Source organism: Oncorhynchus gorbuscha, linkage group LG13 (assembly GCF_021184085.1).
Source record: "Oncorhynchus gorbuscha isolate QuinsamMale2020 ecotype Even-year linkage group LG13, OgorEven_v1.0, whole genome shotgun sequence".
Lineage (NCBI taxonomy): Eukaryota > Metazoa > Chordata > Actinopteri > Salmoniformes > Salmonidae > Oncorhynchus > Oncorhynchus gorbuscha.
Window position 1 is genome coordinate 89,513,933 of NC_060185.1, and position 21,267 is coordinate 89,535,199.

Sequence of the window (21,267 nt, forward strand, 5' to 3'; positions counted from 1 at the left end):
TACCTATCTTTACTAACTAGCCAGTTATAGGCTAACAGGGACATGGCTTAGCGTGCTTCGAGCTATTACATCGATAATCATGTATTTTTCTTACATACATCTCATTTACTTTAAAAAAAAATATTCCTTCTAAACGTACTTGATTAATGCAAACTCGTGTATTGGATTTATCGGGATAATTCGAGCATTTCTTGACAACACGGCTCATCTCAACCGGTGAAGCCAAGGTAGGTTTGTTATGTTTAGCTAGCGCTTTAGCTTGGTGGCTGGCTAATCAACAGTTCTCTTGGAAATGCATCGATGTAAGGACAATGATCTATTGGCTTGCATGATAAATTATATACAAGCATGTGTTTTAACGTCGGTTTGATCTAATTAGCTAGCAACAAATGGCAACTAGACGCTGCACTTATCTTTAGCTGCAAATGTTGGCGGCATTCAATGAAACTGAATGTGAGGGGGGGGAGATGCGGTTTGTGCCCGCTGTTAGCCTACAAATTGTCAGCCTTCGTAGCTTCGGCCGTTATTTCTTTACTCATCGTGGCAGCGCTATTAATTATAAACATGGGAGTTTGTGAATTGATGTAGCCAGAAAATATATTCAACTGCCGTCTGTGGCTTTTATTGGCATGTAAACGTAACGAAGTAACTAGCTCTGATCAAATTGATTAGTTATCGCACCACGATGAGCTTGCAGTTTGGGTGTTTGTTCGGATGATTGTTTATCTCAAAACAGTGATTTCAATTGTTTGTTTCTTACGCGAGCTGCTGATCGACACATTCGTGTATCTTCCCCTAGCAGAACAGCGGCGACATGGTAGTTCCGGACAGCGCCGGTGAGGTCCAACCGGCAGGCAATGACTGTACCGGGGGTCTCATGAAGACGTCCCAGCAAAGCTACGAGGAGGAGCAGGAGCTAGCAGGGGTGGAGTTGGAGGAGGTACGTAAGCTCCAGGAGCTCATTCGAAGACTCGAGGTCCAGAATCAAACACTCCGCAACAGGGGAGACAGTAAGAATCTACATCTCAGAGGAGCGACCACCACAAACAGTAACCTCACAACCAGTACCAACATCAATGAGAGAATCTCTTCCAGCAAAGAGGTTACCAACACCAACTCCCCTCTCAGGTTGGGGAGCAGTGGAAGCTGTGGAACGGAACTAGGCAGCAGCAGTGACTTGGAGCTGTCCCCTCCTCAGGACAGCAGCAGTGACTTGGAGCTGTCCCCTCCTCAGGACAGTAGTAGCAGTGAGGATATCTCCCCGCTCCCTGCAGCTAACCGCATAGAGGATGCGGATGGTGGATTGTGTGCAGGCTTTCTGACCCTGCCGTGCAGGAATGGACCAGGACCGGCACCGACCCAGGGGCTAAGCACAACCCCAGAGAGTCCCTCTTTGGACAGTTATGAGTCTGAGACCCTGGCGGAGAGCGACTCGGGGGTGGATCCGTTGGCCCTGGATGAGGTTGATGTTCTGGACCTATGGGAGGACCTTGCAGAGGTGGAGGACGAGGACAGCTGGTAGGTACCATGGAGATAGGAGCGAGACAAAGGAAGCATCTGAAATTTCAACCTATTTCCTATAAAGTTAAAGCTATACTTTAAACTGGGGCCTGCATAAAGCTCTGGGCGGCAGGGTAGCCTAGTGGTTAGAGCGTTGGACTAGTAACCGAAAGGTTGCAAGTTCGAATCCCCGAGCTGACAAGGTACAAATCTGTCGTTCTGCCCCTGAAGCAGGCAGTTAACCCCACTGTTCCTAGGCCGTCATTGAAAATAAGAATTTGTTCTTAACTGACTTGCCTGGTCAAATAAAGGTTAAATAAAAAGGAGTGCACTATATAGGGAATAGAGTGCCATTTCAGATTCAGTCAAATATCCTCTGCACACTGTTTGTAAGGTCTCCTACCTTTTTATTTTCTATGCTCCGATCATAAAGGGTCTTAGTCTACGGTCCCTTCCTCATCTGCTGTGTATCTGCAGATTCTGCTCTGCTCAGATGAAACTTATTCCCAGTAGACACTAGGACACATTCTGATCGCTGCAGATGGAGGAGAGGAACACATGTAGACGTCTCTTCAATGGTCTGCACCCCCACGTTGCCGTGGAGACATCTGTTTACCACTGTCTCCAGGGGTCGGCGTGATGTCATACTGTGTTCACACTCAGGATGATGGAAGACCCTATAGCCAGATGAGTCATTATGTTACTGTTCTGTTGAACCTTTCACTCTCATAAGTATAGGGACTATGACTGCCACTTTTAGTCATACCAAAATCCCAATTGGCACCCTATTCCCGTTATAGTGCACTACTTTTGACCAGGGCCCTAGTGCACTATGTAGGGAAAAATGTACTGTTTGGGACATGGCCCTAGGTTGGAGGTGGGTCTCTGCTGTGGCAGTTGGCCTGGTTTCCGTGATACGCAACAACCAGAGGAAAACATGCAGAAAATGCATGCAAATTTGATACAGCTGAGCTAGCAGGCCTTTAGATGGAAATATCTGTGCGTTGCTTCTGTCTTGGAAATGCTCTGCTTTGTGGGCTGTATAAGATGGGCACTGACAGGCAGTGCCTCTGATCACTGAATCTATGTGACTGGGAGAGAGAAAAGAGGGGTTAGTGTGGAGAGAGAGGATGGGTAGTGACTGGGAGGGAGACTGAAATGGACAGAGAGGGAGAGGGGCCACTGTTGTCACTGGGCGAGGGGCAGCCAGCCAATGTGATTTACCCTGGGCACTATGTGTGCGCTCAGCAGCAGTAGTGATTTTCTCCTCTGACATGAATACCCAGAGAGGGAGGAGGAGGCTTGAGCGCAGAGCAAGAACTATTGCAGCACAGCTGGGCTCTCAACGGCTGAGGAGACATGGGTCCTATTCACTAGGCACCCAATTGAATAAAATGGACTGAAATTTGTCCAATAAGAAAGGTGCTTGTTTTCCATTTTTAAAGCATTTTGCTATGGTGGGCCCCAATATACACGGCCTTTGGGCCCCAATACACACTGCCTTTGGGCCCCAATACACACTGCCTTTGGGCCCCAATGCACGCGGCCTTTGGGCCCCAATGCACGCGGCCTTTGGGCCCCAATGCACGCGGCCTTTGGGCCCCAATGCACGCGGCCTTTGGGCCCCAATGCACGCGGCCTTTGGGCCCCAATGCACGCGGCCTTTGGGCCCCAATGCACGCGGCCTTTGGGCCCCAATGCACGCGGCCTTTGGGCCCCAATGCACGCGACCTTTGGGGCCCAATGCACGCGGCCTTTGGGGGGCCCAATGCACGCGGCCTTTGGGGCCCAATGCACGCGACCTTTGGGGCCCAATGCACGCGGCCTTTGGGGCCCAATGCACGCGGCCTTTGGGGCCCAATGCACGCGGCCTTTGGGGCCCAATGCACGCGGCCTTTGGGCCCCCAATGCACGCGGCCTTTGGGCCCCCAATGCACGCGGCCTTTGGGCCCCCAATGCACGCGGCCTTTGGGCCCCCAATGCACGCGGCCTTTGGGCCCCCAATGCACGCGCCTTTGGGCCCCCAATGCACGCGGCCTTTGGGCCCCCAATGCACGCGGCCTTTGGGCCCCCAATGCACCTTTGGGCCCCCAATGCCTTTGGGCCCCCAATGCACGGGCCCCCAATGCACGCCCTTTGGGCCCCCAATGCACGCGGCCTTTGGGCCCCCAATGCACGCGGCCTTTGGGCCCCCAATGCACGCGGCCTTTGGGCCCCCAATGCACGCGGCCTTTGGGCCCCCAATGCACGCGACCTTTGGGCCCCCAATGCACGCGGCCTTTGGGCCCCCAATGCACGCGGCCTTTGGGCCCCCAATGCACGCGGCCTTTGGGCCCCCAATGCACGCGGCCTTTGGGCCCCCAATGCACGCGGCCTTTGGGCCCCCAATGCACGCGGCCTTTGGGCCCCAATGCACGCGGCCTTTGGGCCCCCAATGCACGCGGCCTTTGGGCCCCAATGCACGCGGCCTTTGGGCCCCAATGCACGCGGCCTTTGGGCCCCAATGCACGCGGCCTTTGGGCCCCAATGCACGCGGCCTTTGGGCCCCAATGCACGCGGCCTTTGGGCCCCAATGCACGCGGCCTTTGGGCCCCAATGCACGCGGCCTTTGGGCCCCAATGCACACGGCCTTTGGGCCCCAATGCACACGGCCTTTGGGCCCCAATGCACGCGGCCTTTGGGCCCCAATGCACACGGCCTTTGGGCCCCAATGCACGCGGCCTTTGGGCCCCAATGCACACCTTTAGTCTCGAATAAATAATGAAATATGTTCCATTTGGTTTAAATAATGCAAAAACAAAGTGTTGGAGAAGAAAGTAAAAGTGCAATATGTGCCATGTAAGAAAGCTAACGTTTAAGTTCCTTGCTCTGAACATGAGAACATATGAAAGCTGGTGGTTCCTTTTTAACATGAGTCTTCAATATTCCCAGTTAAGAAGTTTTAGGTTGTAATTATTATAGGACTATTTCTCTCTATACCATTTGTATTTCATATACCTTTGACTATTGTGTGTTCTTATAGGCACTATTGTATTGCCAGCCTAATCTCGGAAGTTGATATGCTTAAAGTCATAAACAGCGCTGTGCTTCAAGAATTGCGAAAAGCTGCTGGCAAATGCAGGAAAGTGCTGTTTGAATGAATGCTTACGATTCTGCTGCCTACCACCACTCAGTCAGACTGCTCTATCAAATCATAGACCTAATTATAATATAATAACACACAGAAATACGAGCCTTAGGTCTTTAATATGGTCAAATCCGGAAGATATCGTTTTGAAAACAAAACGTTTATTCTTTCAGTGAAATACGGAACCGTTCTGTATTTTATCTAACGGATGGCATCCCTAAGTTTAAATATTGCTGTTACATTGCACAACCTTCAATGTTATGTCATAATTATGTACAATTCTGGCAAATTAATTATGGTCTTTGTTAGGAAGAAATGGTCTTCACGCAGTTCACAACGAGCCAGGCGGCCCAAGCTGCTGCATATACCCTGACTCTGCTTACACTGAACGCAAGAGAAGTGACACAATTTCAGGCACCGCATTGATTATGTGCACTGCAGGACAAGCTAGTTAAACTAGTAATATCATCAACCATGTGTAGTTAACTAGGGATTAGGTTAAGATTGATTGTTTTTTATAAGATAAGTTTAATGTTAGCTAGCAACTTATAGCTCCTTGCTACACTCGCGCAATAGGTGGTCAGCCTGCCATGCAGTTTCCTCGTGGAGTGCAATATAATCGACCATAATCGGCATCCAAAAATGACGATTACTGATTGTTATGAAAATTTGAAATGGGCCCTATTTAATCGGTCGACCTCTAGCCCTAATACATACAGCCTTTGGGCCCTAATACACACAGCCATAGGTAGTCCAATAGCATGACTTGACTTATTGCTTCATACTTGGCGAAGTTCAAAAGAGTGTGTGTGAGATGAGCCAAGGCTGCAGCATTTTCCACAACCAGAGAAGTGGAAACAAGGCATTAGTGGTCCTTTGTTTATCCCACATTATTATTATTATTTTTAAAACCTTTATTTAGCTAGGCAAATCAGTTAAGAACAAATCGCTCTTCAGGGCTTCTCCTACTGCTGTCTCAGTCGCTGCTCAGGGCTTCTCCTACTGCTGTCTCAGTCGCTGCTCATGGCTTCTCCTACTGCTGTCTCAGTCGCTGCTCAGGGCTTCTCCTACTGCTGTCTCAGTCACTGCTCAGGGCTTCTCCTACTGCTGTCTCAGTCGCTGCTCAGGGCTTCTCCTACTGCTGTCTCAGTCGCTGCTCAGGGCTTCTCCTACTGCTGTCTCAGTCGCTGCTCAGGGCTTCTCCTACTGCTGTCTCAGTCGCTGCTCAGGGCTTCTCCTACTGCTGTCTCAGTCGCTGCTCAGGGCTTCTCCTACTGCTGTCTCAGTCGCTGCTCAGGGCTTCTCCTACTGCTGTCTCAGTCGCTGCTCAGGGCTTCTCCTACTGCTGTCTCAGTCGCTGCTCAGGGCTTCTCCTACTGCTGTCTCAGTCGCTGCTCAGGGCTTCTCCTACTGCTGTCTCAGTCGCTGCTCAGGGCTTCTCCTACTGCTGTCTCAGTCGCTGCTCAGGGCTTCTCCTACTGCTGTCTCAGTCGCTGCTCAGGGCTTCTCCTACTGCTGTCTCAGTCGCTGCTCAGGGCTTCTCCTGCTGCTGTCTCAGTCGCTGCTCAGGGCTTCTACTGCTGTCTCAGTCGCTGCTCAGGGCTTCTCCTACTGCTGTCTCAGTCGCTGCTCAGGGCTTCTCCTACTGCTGTCTCAGTCGCTGCTCAGGGCTTCTACTGCTGTCTCAGTCGCTGCTCAGGGCTTCTACTGCTGTCTCAGTCGCTGCTCAGGGCTTCTCCTACTGCTGTCTCAGTCGCTGCTCAGGGCTTCTACTACTGCTGTCTCAGTCGCTGCTCAGGGCTTCTCCTACTGCTGTCTCAGTCGCTGCTCAGGGCTTCTCCTACTGCTGTCTCAGTCGCTGCTCAGGGCTTCTACTACTGCTGTCTCAGTCAGGATTTGCATCATTCAAATGATCATCTCACTCTCTTCAAATGAATGTCAACCCTGTACTGCTGTTGCTGTCTAGTCTGGGTTCTTCTGTGGCGAAGGAGGAGCTTGGCTTGTTTACCAGAATCAAATTAACAGGATTGGATTACCTCAAAATGTTTGTAATGGCAGACTGCTAATTCCAAGTGAGTCCATCTTCATTTAATTTCCCCTCTGTACACCACCATGTTCATCTGGACATGAAGCTTGTGTGTGTTTGAACAAGTTCAGGGTGTTTAATTTTTGTTAGAGTTTGAACTATAATGCGTTTGTTTTAGCTGTACCATTTTGTACAGTATTGTCCGATACACAGTATTGTCCGATAAACGGGCACCATATTGTATTCCTGGAAGCTACTTAAGCAGCTGATCTGTGGATTAACAACCCAAAGCAGCAAGGCCTTGTTCTCTCTACCACATTATTAACCAGTCTGTATGAGCCCCAGGTGGTTATCACTACTACAACATTAAATAAATAATCTGCCCAGGCATGGACCCCTAAGCTGCTTTGGGCTGGTGGCTAGGGCTCAGGACTGAGTCGTAAGTGGCACCCTGTTCCCTTTATGATGCACTACTTTCGACCAGAACCCTATGGTTGTAGTGGATTACATAGTGAATAGGGTGCCATTTGGGCTAGAGGCTGGATGGCTGGGGTCTAAACTTCTTTGGGGGGGCTTAGGGTGCATGTGATCCATCATGGACCTTCTGCTTCTAAAAACATTTACTGAGAGGTATGGAGAATTCTGGGAATCTGTGGGGGTTGAGTCTAGAAGTAACTCGGCTGTGCAAGGAACAAGCCAAGAAATGGGACACTAGCTAAGGTGAACAAAAGTGTCCAATGTCCATGCATGAGCGCTTTGTTTTGTGTGCAGATGATGGCGTGCCCACCAGTATTTATATTTAGCTCTATGTATAAAAACAACAACAAATGGTCCATTTACCAAAAGATCTGCCAGTAGTCACTCAGCACATCAACTGTAGCTCTGTGTATCAAATTTATCTGACTGTTAAACAACTGGCCTAGGTAACTAGGCCCACTACTTAGCATCAGCCACCGATGGTCAGCTCTCCAATTACGAGACCGAAACTGTTCCAGGATCAGGTTCTGACTGACTGACTGCTGAAACATCTGTAGTGAGAGACCTGACTGACTACTGTCTTCATTGTTGCTGTTCCCAGTGGGATAGAGGGCTTGTCTTTTGTGTTTGTCCAATGGGAAGATTAGCCCAAGTTGATTACTCAAAAACCAGTTGGCACAGCCAGGCCTCTTTTTGTGTGTGTTTTGGAGGCTCAAAGCATTCCCCCATGTGACCCGGATCAAACGTCCTAACGAACTTGGCAGTTTGCGCTGCACTTTTTTCAAGGAGAGGAACTTAAACACTCACTTCTACTTGGCTTTACTTCACATGTACTCAAACAGTTAAAGCAATGCAAGACAATCAGGCCCAGCGCTGGTGTGCAAGACAATCAGGCCCAGCGCTGGTGTGCAAGACAATCAGGCCCAGCGCTGGTGTTCAAGACAATCAGGCCATCAGGCCCAGCGCTGGTGTCAGTTGAGATTATCACCCTATTGTGTAGTAGACTAGGCACATTGTCTACAGTAGGCTAGACATGCTGTAGATGTGCCTATTTCAGACAACTCATGCAGTAGAAGGTAATGCATAGTGATTGCTGGGAGAGGACAGTACAGTAGAGCCGTCATTAGGAGATGGGGGTCATACACAGGCCACAGTGCTGCTGATATTGCTACTGTGGAAGGAAGAGGTAACACTGCCAGGTGTGGGCTGAGCACAAACCGCACGGCTGTGGACTGGTTATTGCCCGGGAATCCGGGATAGGCTAAAATGGGTTGATGGAGTGGTGACCTTCTAGCATTGGATAAAAGGATGGTTTAGCCTTATGGCAATGCCTTATGTATGTAACAAATACATGCTGTATGTATGTAACAAAGACGCTGTATGTTGAAACAAGTGGAGTCTATTTCTAGTATTAGGTGATTAGTGGTATGAAGGATAACAAGTTTGTGTGTGGTTGGTTGTTCCACCAATGCGTAAGACTAGAAGACAGGCCTCCTGCAAACATTCACACATAGTACAAGTTATTAAATGCGTAACTCGCAAGCCAGAGAACCATTAATGCTGTTTTCTTATCCCACTGTTCTGCTTTTCGCTTGACTGCAGTCTGGATGAACAGGCTTTGAGGCTTTGCAAAATGTAAATTGCCACTTTTTCTCTTTCTGTCCCTCCCTCTTGCTCTCTCCATCCACCACCTCCTTTCTCATCCTCTTCCTTTCATTGCTGCTTGCCTCATTATCCACCACATCTCTCATTTCTCTCGGCCTTATCTCCTTTCTCCTCCCCACTCTCTCTATCGCTTTTAAATATATATTTAAAAAAAATATTCTCTCCCTCTCTCTGCAGGTTGTATGTCTCTCCTAAGAAGCAGGTAGTTGCTGAGCCCAGACCTGAGTCTCCTCTGAAGTGGTGTCGGAAGGTTCTGGACCACCCCAGCCCAGAGACTGAGGTGGCCTGTCGCACCCTGCTCAACCGTCTCGACCAGAGTACACACCTACCAAGTAACCTTGATAATAACCTCATAATGATCATATACCAACTCTAAAGTAACTATACTATAGTAACCACAGTCACCTTATACTAACCATGTAATAACCATGTACAATAACCTTATAGTAATCCTATAATAACCATATACAACCTTTTGATAACCTTACATTAACATAATAACCCTGTAGGAACCCTTCTACAATAACATTGCTTCCTCCTTGTGCCCAGTAACCCTATACCAACAGTACCGGTGCAAGGTAACGCTCCTGTCCAACACCCAATAACCTCATAACAAGCAATAAACCAATAAAACAAGATGAGCTTGCCACTGAGCAACAGTGAATGCAGTCATAACACATTACCTGAGGCAATAACCAGTACAGCCTCCTATCCAATAACATCATGTTATGACTATAACTATTGTTCCCTGATGGAGGGAAACAAGGTACAACATACTATAGGGAGTCTCACTTCAGCGACTTCAGTTTGAAGGATCTACAAACACGCCTGACATGGCCAATGAAATCTGCGCCTCTCTGGAAGCCCCCTGTTCCGCAGGTTATAAGTGTGAGGCTTGGATTCAGTCCTTGATTTCTATACCACTGTTCACCGAGCCCAGGAACGGGCGGTGTGGGGCCAAATGGTTGTACCTCGTTTCCCGTCCTTCAGGGAACAGTAGTTATAGTCATAACGTTATGTTCCCTTTGTCAGACATCTTTGGTACAACATACTATGGAGAAAATATAATCACACCCCAACGTTATGACAAGACAATTTTCTGCTGATAATGACTTCACAAAAGTTTTGTCAATCATGAGAAATTCTATAAATAGGAGTAAACATATTGATTGATTGAAATCAGCTTTTATTGCTGGGGTTTGATATGGCCCAGGCCTATACACTAACACACGGATACTTACAGCAGATGTGCTCTTATTAAAGGTCATTGTAGAGTCTTACTGGCTCCGAGGCACTATGACACTACTGTCAACCGATTATCAATATGTCCACACCTACTGTATGTATAGAGTTTCTCTCAGTCTCCACAAAACAACTTGTTGTGATTATGAGAAAATGTATGATCTTGGCAAAACGAGGGAATGTTTTTATTCACGCGTCCTCTCTGGACCTCATGTTTGTGAGTGCAGATTTATCCGGGTCATGGTTGCGCCGTTACTACAGTGAAAAGGCTTCTAGCCCAACCAAAAAGGTCTGACCCCGTGTTACCGTCGCAACGTTTTAATCTTCCTATAGCGGATCACCGGGACCGCATTTAACGTTCATAAACCGTGTCCTGGGCCATTCTAAAAGTACTTGCGTGCAGTTAACTATTTGTTTTCACTTCGTTCAGTCATGTACCCTCGTTAGCTAGCTAACAACCTGGTTACTTTACTAGTACATGTTACCTCGTTAGCTAGCTAACCCTGGTTACTTTACTAGTACATGTTACCTCGTTAGCTAGCTAACAACCTGGTTACTTTACTAGTACATGTTACCTCGTTAGCTAGCTAACAACCTGGTTACTTTGCTCGTACATGTTACCTCGTTAGCTAGCTAACAACCTGGTTACTTTGCTAGTACATGTTACCTCGTTAGCTAGCTAACAACCTGGTTACTTTACTAGTACATGTTACCTCGTTAGCTAGCTAACAACCTGGTTACTTTAATCAAATCAAATAAATCATGTTACACTCGTTAGCTAGCTAACAACCTGATAACCAACAAGTTAACTTTCCAAAAAAAACTAGTACATGTTACATGTACATCAGAGCAGCATACAGTTAGCTATATACATATGAGATGAGTGTGTAGACAAAGTAACAACCTGGTTACTTTTACTAGTACATGTTACCATATGCGTTAATGCTAGCTAACAACCTGGATTACTTTTCCATCAATTCCCATTATTAAAATGGCTGGAGTTGGGTCCAATGACAGTTAGCTAGCTAACAACCTGGATTACTTTTTTCAGTCTCTCGTACATGCACCTGTACCTCGTTAGCTAGCGGGGTGAACAGGCAGTGGTTCGGGTGGTTGATGTCCTTGATGATCTTTATGGCTTCCTGTAACAACCTGGTTACTTTACTAGTACATGTTACCTCGTTAGCTAGCTAACAACCTGGTTACTTTACTAGTACATGTTACCTCGTTAGCTAGCTAACAACCTGGTTACTTTGCTAGTACATGTTACCTCGTTAGCTAGCTAACAACCTGGTTACTTTGCTCGTACACGCAAACATCTGGGAGAAAGGGGATCCATGAACAAACCTGACGTTTTTAGAGACGGTGTACATTTGTCAATGTGATGCATCTCAATAGGAAAATGATGATTTTACACAATGTAGAAACCTAATAATCTACAAAATGACTTTGTAATTTCAATTACATGTATTCCTATGGACATGTTTTGCTTTTATAATAAACTGTCTTAAGTGTTACATGTTATTTTCTAATGCACGTGTGCTTCAAAAGTAGCTAGATTCTATATATGCCCCATTTTATATGCTGCTTCTCAATCCCCCCAAAATGTTATTTGGTGCTCCTAACCTAGAGAATCCCGGGAACTCTGCCACCACCAGTAGTTTACCAGTGTTCGATCCAGCAGCACACCCCCATTCATTATTTATTTATCCGGTGTGCGTCTGGTACTTCTTGCAGCTAATGAACAACCAAGCCATTCACACCTGACCAGGGCCTGGCTCAATGACCACGTGATGTCATGGTGTAGAGGCTGGCTGTTGGGTTGGATTACCTTGCCCTGTGACGGATAGCTGTGTTCTGGTGCAAATACCTCTGTCAGGCCATGAAACTACCCACTTTAGAAGTGAAACGTTGACATGCACACCACCGTGCTGCTCATTGTGTGGTACTGGAGAATACAGCCCCAAAGTTGACTTCATTGTAGAAAAGATCAAAGAGAACTCCTGCGCTCAATGTATTACATCAGCTACCCACTGGCACAGGCAGCCGGCAAATATAGGAAATCATTCACTAGGCTATAACCTACCCCATAGATATGACTTATGTTATATAAGTGTGATATTGGAGAGTTTCACCCTGCCACACTTGATGTAGCCAATGGCAAACAATACTGCTTCCTGGAGGAAGTCAATAAAAAATATAGGAACCAGTACCTTAGGAATAATGACCTACCATAGCCTCATTGCTACCTCTAGATCACCCTTCTAGGCTAAGAGAACATTTTCACCCTCCCAAACCTGTGTTTTGGCCCATTGGCTCCAGCAATGAGTCGGAATGAAGGTAGTGGCCAACAATGAAGCTGTGTGAAGTTGGTAAATAATATAGACACCATTGTTAGCTCTTCATAAGTATTGCTATGGGACAGTAAGTTCCAAAACTCTTTTTGTGCAGGTACAGACATGGTCCCACCTTAAGTTCTTGGAAACATCATCTGTCCTACTAAATACAAAATCAATGCCTTTAGTTTCGACACGCTCTTTTGCAACAGTTTTTAAAATGAACCAGCCACGGCCGACCATTTTGAAACGATGATGAGAGTTGTAATTTCTCTTTTGATCAGGAATTATTTTAAAAGTTTTTGTACACTTCAGAATCAGTACCTAAAGAACTGGTAAAGGAATCCTGAGCGCACACTTCCACCCGACTTGTGTTTTATTTGTCTACAAGATCACGATACAGGTTGCCTTTTAAACGGTGCCCTGACTCCTGTTTATGTAACTGTGTGTGTCCTCTCCTGTCTCCTCCTGTGTGCCTTTAGCGTCTCGTTGGAGGAACATCTACAGCAGCTCTGGTCAGACGGCAGAGGCTGGCTCCTCTGGCTCTGGCCTCCTCTCTCCTGGGTACCACAACAAATCCACTAACAAAATCCTACTAACCAGTGGTGGCTCAGGTACGCATGATATTAATACACCACGTGCTGCTTTACTTTCACCTGCTCTCTCTCTCTCTCCAGTGTGTTTAACAGTGTTGGTGGAACTCAAGATTAAAGTAGTATCAGATTTAAAAAAACTTAAGTTCTTAGACTACCCTCCAGAGTGGCACAGCGGTCTAAGGCACTGCAGCACTTGAGGCGTCACTACAGACCCGGGTTCAATAGCAGCCGACCTCAACTGGGACCTACCTCCGGGTAGGGGAGGGTTTGGCCGGCCAGGGATGTCCTTGTCCCATTGCGCTCTAGCGACTCCTGTGGCGGGACGGGTGCATGAACGCTGACACGGTCGCCAGTTGTACTGTGTTTCCTCCGACACATTGGTGTGGCTGGCTTCCGGGTTAAGTGAGCAGTGTGTAAAGAAGCAGTGCGGCTTGGCGAGGTCGTGTTGTGGAGGATCCACGGCTCTCGACCTTCATCTCTCCTGAGTCCGTACGGGAGTTGCAGCGAGGGGACAAGACTGTAACTACCAATTGGATACCACTAAATTGGGGAGAAAATGGGGGTAAAAAAATAATAATATTAGTACCTGTCAAAAGTTTGGACACATGGTCATTCAAGGGTTTTTCTTTATTTTTTACTATTATTCTACAAATGTAGACATAAAGACATTAAAACTATGAAATAACACATGGAATCATGTTGTAACCCAAAAAAGTGTTAAACAAATCAAAATGTATTTTAGATTCTTCAAAGTAGCCACCTTTTGCATTGATGACAGCTTTGCACACTATTTGAATTCTCTCAACCAGCTTCATGTGGAAGGCTTTTCTAGCAGTCTTGAAGGAGTTCCCACATGCTGAGCACTTGTCGGCTGCTTTTCCTTCACTCTGCGGTGATTGTGGAGGCCAGGTCATTTGATGCAGCACTCCATCACTCTCCTTGGCAAAATACCCCTTACACAGCATGTAGGTTTGTTTTTAATCATTGTCCTGTGGAAAAACAAATGATAGTCCCACTAAGCGCAAACCAAATGGGATGGTGTATCACTGCAGAATACTGTGGCAGCCATGAAGGAGAGTGATGTAGTGCTGCATCAGATGACCTGGCCTCCACAATCACCCGACCTCAACCCAATTGAGATGGTTTGGGATGAGTTGGACCGCAGAGTGAAGGAAAAGCAGCCAACAAGTGCTCAGCATATGTGGGAACATTCCAGGTGAAGCTGGTTGAGAGAATGCCAAGTGTGCAAAGCTGTCTTCAAGGTAAAGGATGGCTACTTTAAAGAATCTAAAATATATATTTTGGTATGTTAAGACACACCCAAGCGATTTTGGAACTTCATGTTGAAACACAATATTCCATGTATAAATCGAGTCATCTGGACACCTGGACCAGCTTTTGAGATGTTCCTTTTGTTAAGTAAATCAGGTGATGAATGAGCTGAAAGGGAGACTGGAGTAGGACTTTAAAGTAACAGGTTTGTAACAAGTGTTTTGTTTTAAATGTTTGTTTATAATGTTTGCTGTTTTTTCTGGAAAGTTTTCAAAGGGTTGTTCTCCTCAACATTGATGATAATTTCACAACTAATGGCATTTACAGGCATGTTTTGCAGAGTGGTGTGGATATCAAATACTTTGGCCCTTAGCGATACTGGGAAAACAAACGTTTTATCTTCTCAAGGTGTGGGTGGCGCTATGTAAACCAACACAATGCTTATGTTATGATGAACACAGACTGTAAATAACACTCTTTGCATGAAGTATGTAAATGCTTTGCTTGCTGGTGACCCCTCCTAATCCCATCTGTTATATAACCAAACACCCTGGATTATGTTGCCTCTTTTTCAGTTTGAATGAAGGGTGGGTGGTTGTGTGTGTCAGACGATGGCCTTGCTGATGCCTAGTAGAAACATCATGCTTTTAGCTGTCCTCAGCGCGGTCTATACTAATACAGTAGGACAGACAGGGAAGTCAGGATTTCTAAATATCTCTTCTCATAATGCAGGCCTGGTCCAGAAACAATTTCCTAGCTCTATAGTGTTCTCAGGTCTACATACACAGAGGTTATTACTGGACCAGTCTCTGATTAGACTAATAAAGATAATTGACTACTGTATGGATAATGTATAGTTGCATGTCCTTGGTTTTCAGGTTGTATTATAGTCCTTATTTTTATCCCTCAAGGGGCTGTTGTGGATTATATCTAAATCATGGTGTTACTGTTTTCCAGGCTACATGAGTATGTACTCTGCTCTGAGTTCCCAGTCGTCTGTAGACAGTGAGCTGAGTACCTCAGACGACTCCATCACCATGGGTTACAAGCTACAGGACCTCACTGATGTCCAGATCATGGCCCGCCTACAGGAAGAGAGTGAGTGGTGTTGTGTAGAATAAGGACTGGTGATAATGTATTTCAGGAAGAGGGTGAATGGTGTGTAGAATACTCTATACTAAGTCTCTAAAGGGTTACATTGTGCTTGTCAATATGCCACAGATAACTGATAAAGAAGACCGTGAATATGCTCACTCTGTGGTAGTGTGTGCTTAGGGCAGGACAGTGTTTGTAATGTGTGGGTGTGCATGTCTTTCAAAGTTATTGTCCATGTAGATACTAACTACACAAGTCCGTAGACGCTTGTTCTTTCATGTGTATGTCTGTGGCAGCGTCCAAGCTCTGTAACTCTCTCCCCTCTCAGGTTTGAGACAGGACTATGCCTCCAGCTCTGCCTCAGTGTCTCGTCGTAGTTCCTCTGCCTCCCTCCAGTCTCTACGTCGGGGTGGAACCTACAGCGACCAGGAGTTTGATACCTACAGCTTGGAGGATGAGGAGGATGAGTGTTGCTCTCTGCCCCAGCGACGCCTCCGCTACTCCCCCTCTCCCCTGGGCTCGCCCCGCTGCCTCTCCCCCTCACCAGGCTCCCAGGGCCAGGCAGAGTACAGCAGGCTGGGGGCCCCCCGGCAACGCGCTCCACGTCGATCGCTACAGGGACCCGGGCCCGAGCTGCTAAAGTTCGCCAAGACGGAGGGTAGGTGGAGACCGGAGAGAAGTGTTCATGCATCACACACTAACTCAAAAACAAAGCAGTATCAGTACACAGTCAGAACTACATGGAATTGTCAGTCAGATGTACTCTGTATCGTTTGAAGACATGCCTTATAAATCGATTAGTTCTATAGAACACAGTTTCAGTTCAGTCTTTCTCCAACTCAAACCGTGTGTGTGGTTCCAGAAGAGGTGAGGCACAGCATGCCTAACCTGGCCCCCCGCACCAGCCTGCGTTCCCTGGAGGCGGTCAGGAACAGCCGCAGTATGGAGGCTAACCTCCAGAGCTCTGGCAACCGCATATCTCACCTGCCCCACTCCCCTTCCTCAGGTAACCCTCACCTGGCCTGTACACCTGCCCCTTCCTCAGGTAACCCTCACCTGGCCTGTACACCTGCCCCTTCCTCAGGTTACCCTCACCTGGCCTGTACACCTGCCCCTTCCTCAGGTAACCCTCACCTGGCCTGTACACCTTCCCCTTCCTCAGGTAACCCTCACCTGGCCTGTACACCTGCCCCTTCCTCAGGTAACCCCCCTCACCTGGCCTGTACACCTGCCCCTTCCTCAGGTTACCCTCACCTGGCCTGTACACCTGCCCCTTCCTCAGGTTACCCTCACCTGGCCTGTACACCTGCCCCTTCCTCAGGTTACCCTCACCTGGCCTGTACACCTGCCCCTTCCTCACCCCCCTTCCTCAGGTTACCCTCACCTGGCCTGTACACCTGCCCCTTCCTCAGGTTACCCTCACCTGGCCTGTACACCTGCCCCTTCCTCAGGTTACCCTCACCGGGCCTGTACACCTGCCCCACTCTCTCAAGTAGAACTTGATACTGCGTACCCTATCCTGAGAGGCTCAGAGGGAGCCTCTCACATGTCCCCTACTCCCCTCAGGTAACCCTTACTGGTACCTCGCCTGTCTCACAACCCCCCCCCCACCCTAAAATCACTAATATTCCTCTGGGTACAGGCAACTAGTCTACAACTCATCCCTCATTACTGTCCCTCCCTCCCTGGTTATACACCTCAGTTCAACTAATATTCCTCTGGGTACAGGCATCTAGTCTACAACTCTTTTCTGCCACAAATCCTGATGTCATGTATACAGAGAATGTGCTCTTCTCTCTCATTACCTGAATTGTACTGTCATCAGAGCATTGGCATATGAACATGAAATAAGTGAGAAGACTACATGTAAACTCCTTTGCAGTGTGGATGGCGCTCTACTAAACCCATCTCATCATGCCCATCACCCCCTCCCCAGGTATGTCATCTAGTCGGATGCGAGGCAGTGGCCAGTCCCCTCTGTCCATGCGGGTCCCTGTCAAAGCCATGGGCTCCATGCCAGGGGCCCGCCAGCCCTCCAGGGTCCTGCCTGTAGTCCAGAGTGGACCCAATGGGGGGGTACGGAGGGTCCAGTCCCCAGGGCCTGCCAATGCAGGAGACTACCCAGCTGGGAGAGCCTCTACTGGGGGTGGGAGGCAAGCAGCAGCCCCATCCTCCAGGGGAAGACTGGCCCAGACACCTAGAAGGTGATTGATTATTTAGAAATACACATTCAGCATTATGACTTGGGATGATTACTTTTCATAAAGTGAGTTGATAGGAGTGTGATTTTTTTCAGTACAGTCACTCCGTTGGTTAAACGTGATTACTCCTTATCAGTGGCGGCCACAAACCGTTAGAATGACACTCTTACAGCTATCAAGACTCATGTCATTGTTGTCTTTGTTTGTTAGGTCTATGGGGATGACTAGAACAAATGGCCCAATCTCAAATGAGTCGTGGAGAGACGGCTGTTACTGAGGCAACAAGGAAACTTCCTCCACCTCTCCTGTACCTCACATTTTAGTATAAACAACACCAACATTGCGTACTGACTCTGAACATACCCCTGTGGGCAACACCAGCTTACTTGCCTCTGAACATACCTCTGTAGGTTGGACCACTGTAGATGAACAGACCTTCCTTGGCATGAAGAACCCTCTCACACCACTGATATACTGGAGAGAGACCGGATAGAAAGTGACTGAGCGCACAAACACACCGTTCTTTCGCTCTAGGGATCTAGACAAAGCTTCCACAAAATATGTTGTTTTTTAACTAGTCAATTCCAGTCTATATTTTCTGATAGTTGTTGAGAGAAGACTACGGGTTGTTTTTGATTTATGTTCTGTAGATGTACAGAACGGTTGTTATTGAATACTTTGGGTGGACTGTTCTGTTGTGTGTGAAGTTGAACTCCTAACTGATATGAAGGTGATCTCCTCTTGGGTGTTGCATGATGTTTCTGTTTAGTTTTCTTTCCTCTGAGGACAAAGAAATTAGTTTGTTGCATAATAGCCTTATCAATAGTAAGTCTGTTCTTCCAAGAAAAAAAACCCATGTTGATGCGTGTGGGAAGGTTTTTTGAATGTTTGTGAGTGATTGATTGTGATTCCTCCTATAAGTGTTGTCTATTTGTGTTTTGCCAAGTCTGACACAACGCAACATCTCTGGACCACACTGCTCTTCCATCAAGACCCCCTTAAGAAAATAAAACGTGTTATTGTTGGGTTAAATTCTTTGTGCCAAGGTGCATTTCTGATGCTGCAGCACTGTTTCTAAAATCCAATAAAGTACTACTTGTAGTTGAGATACTGTATGCGATGATTTACCACAGTTGTTTTTACTGCATATCGGTAGGTTAATCTGTTTTGGTTTTTGAATACCACTGTACTAATAAAATGAACTGTTTTATGCACGAAGCAAAGGCCTTATGCCTTTTCTTAGACAACCAGCTATGCACCCTCATGCGGAGTGCCTCTGAAAACCAGGAACTGTAATGAAAACGAACAATAAAACCTACCCAGAACTTGAACGTTTACTTTGTTTCTCGTGCAGATGCTCTTCCTCTGTTCAGCATGCATGGACCATAGATCGATGTGCCGTAGGCTGGAACACATGCTGCTATATAAAAATATATATATACTGTGATAACTCAGAACCTATGAATAATCCAACTGTTATATCCTATTGAACAAGGCAATGTGTCTATTCCAACATGTGTAGCTGTCATAGTAGGGGACAACTTTGTTAGGGAACATGAATGAGTGTATGCACATGATTAATAGTAACTTCAATGCACAACGGTCCTCCAATGTTGAACCCTGCCCGATAATCAAACACATTAACTAACACACGTGTATATTCTTATTTCATCAACTGCTGTAACAATCCTGATCAGTAGGTAAGTAAATTATCTTTATGTCAATTTGACAATATCGATGTGTACTCAAAGCTCTCGCCTGCGTGACGCAAACAGACAGGGATCGGCGCTAAACGAGGCCACGCATTGTCTGGCCCTCCCGCCCTCCGTTGCGAGCGAGCAACGTGATTGGCCCAGGCCTCGGAAAGAGTGCCCGGGGATCCAAATGTACAGGCCGCATTTATCTTAGTGTCGAAAAAATAAACCCAAACAATAACAGACACAACCGAGAAAGGAAACATATCGACGATCCATTTCAAGGAGTCCATAATAAGGTAAAACATTTCGAAACGATTGAAATTGCATATCAAATATATGACTAGGGCCCAGTCGGCCGTTACGGGCCTTCTACAGCCCGTCGAAAAACAACATGGTTGATAATGCCGCATGCTCTAGCTAACATGCTAGGCTAGCTAGCTAATGTCCCTTCGCAATTACAAATGCATCGATGTTTAGCTACTAGCAATGTTGTGAGTGTACAGGACGATTGTATTTATTTTGTGGTATCGATCGCGTGTCATGGTGTTCATTTAGCACCAATCGTTGATGTATGGAGGTTTTATGGAGTTTTAAAACACGCTATCAATCTAGCTAACCAAAATGGCGGAATCGAGGCTAACTAGCTACGGTTGTTGTGGGCGCAACGGTTTATATATAAATATACCGTAAGTAACTGCCACCAAGCACGAAACACTGTTCAATTACTTATTATTGTTATATACATCCCTTTCTTTGCAGTATTGCTCAACGTTGCGTTTGTGGAATTTCCCCCCAAATGTCGACATCTGCCGCAAAACGTCTGCACAACTCCGAACAAGCTTGCTTAGTTCGTTATTAGCTAGCTAGCCCGCTACATATAGCCCTCTACGCCACCGCCACCCAATGAATGTGGATGTTTGCAAGTGTTAACACGAACATTTGGTAATCATGTGGAATTGGTAACACTAACTAGTTGGTTCTGCTCATTTTTTTTTTTAAATATCGAGTACTCGCTAGCATGCCCTACAGTTGCATAATCCAGGCAGCCATGAAATTGGGCAATGAATGGTGGGCGTGTGTGGGGCAACTCAAATCATTGCATTTGAGAAGCAGGAAAAACAACCGTTATTTATCCGTTCTAGGTCTCTTTCGACCGTCGCATAATATAAATATGACCGAATATCTCATTATTCAGTCATATTCCATATGAGCTAGGACTGACTCAAATGGCATCAACAAGTGTTAACCAATCAACAGTTTCCACAGTAGCACCAATTAACTATGTGGTCATATTTTTCCAGACATTAATTTTGTCAATGCAGACACAGCAATGCCAGTAGCTAGAATACTGCAGTTTCAGCATCCTTATCATAAAATAGCATACGCAGAGGATATCTACTGGATATGTGATGTCATCAGTTTTTCCCACACTTCCCCTTGTGTTCCCTGGATGAAAGATCAATGTTTTCAGTGGCATCTATCTCAGTTTGTTGTCCATTCTTTGCAGGGTTCTCCCTCCCAATGGAAGGAAGAAACACCAACAACACACTGTTCTTATTTTAGAGTGCATTGTCATCAAATGTGCAGGTAATACACACTGACAGTGATTAATATCCAGGGCCTTTCTCTGAGTAGGAGTGCTGCTCTAAGATCTGTCCATATAATATTATTCATTATGATCTAAAAGCCAAACTGATCCCAGTTCAGCACTCCTCTGATATATTTTGTGGATACCGGCCCTAATCATCTGACATTCCTGAATTCACCTAGTGTGTAAAGAGTATTGAATCTCTTGACAGGATGTGTAGGCCTAACATGAATCATTTTATTTAAGCTTTTTTTTAAGATCAAAGAGATGGACCACGGTGGAGGGATCCTGGAGCTACACACACAGGAGTTAAAGATGCCTCACACCATGATCATGCAAGACTTTGGTAGGTCAATATAGCCTTGTGATAATGTATACTTTTGGTTCATTAGCCTTCACTTGAGAGCCCAATGCCTCATGCAAAGTTAGATGCTGAACACACTAC

At 46.5% G+C, this 21,267-nt stretch overlaps 1 protein-coding gene, 1 long non-coding RNA gene and 1 pseudogene across 3 annotated transcripts; 2 read left to right on the plus strand and 1 right to left on the minus strand.

The window, feature by feature from the left end:
- On the plus strand, positions 1–18,868 carry zgc:66447 (SLAIN motif-containing protein-like). Of its 2 annotated transcripts, XM_046296056.1 has the most exons (9): positions 1–227; positions 800–1,518; positions 8,973–9,127; positions 12,856–12,987; positions 15,199–15,339; positions 15,665–15,994; positions 16,199–16,342; positions 17,273–17,540; positions 17,748–18,868. In XM_046296056.1, the coding sequence occupies exons 2-9, from the start codon at positions 815–817 to the stop codon at positions 17,812–17,814; spliced, it is 1,941 nt and encodes a 646-aa protein (XP_046152012.1). In that variant the 5' UTR covers positions 1–227; positions 800–814; the 3' UTR covers positions 17,815–18,868. The 2 variants fall into 2 exon arrangements, with proteins under 2 accessions (XP_046152012.1, XP_046152013.1); XM_046296057.1 differs by lacking the exon at positions 16,199–16,342.
- On the minus strand, positions 17,423–20,275 carry LOC123993674. The gene is made up of 3 exons (XR_006831494.1): positions 18,857–20,275; positions 17,940–18,011; positions 17,423–17,533 (listed from the first exon to the last, which is right to left on the minus strand). It is a non-coding gene; the product is annotated as an uncharacterized LOC123993674 (long non-coding RNA).
- The window catches only part of LOC123993672, a 21,796-nt pseudogene continuing 19,836 nt past the window's right edge, over positions 19,308–21,267 (plus strand).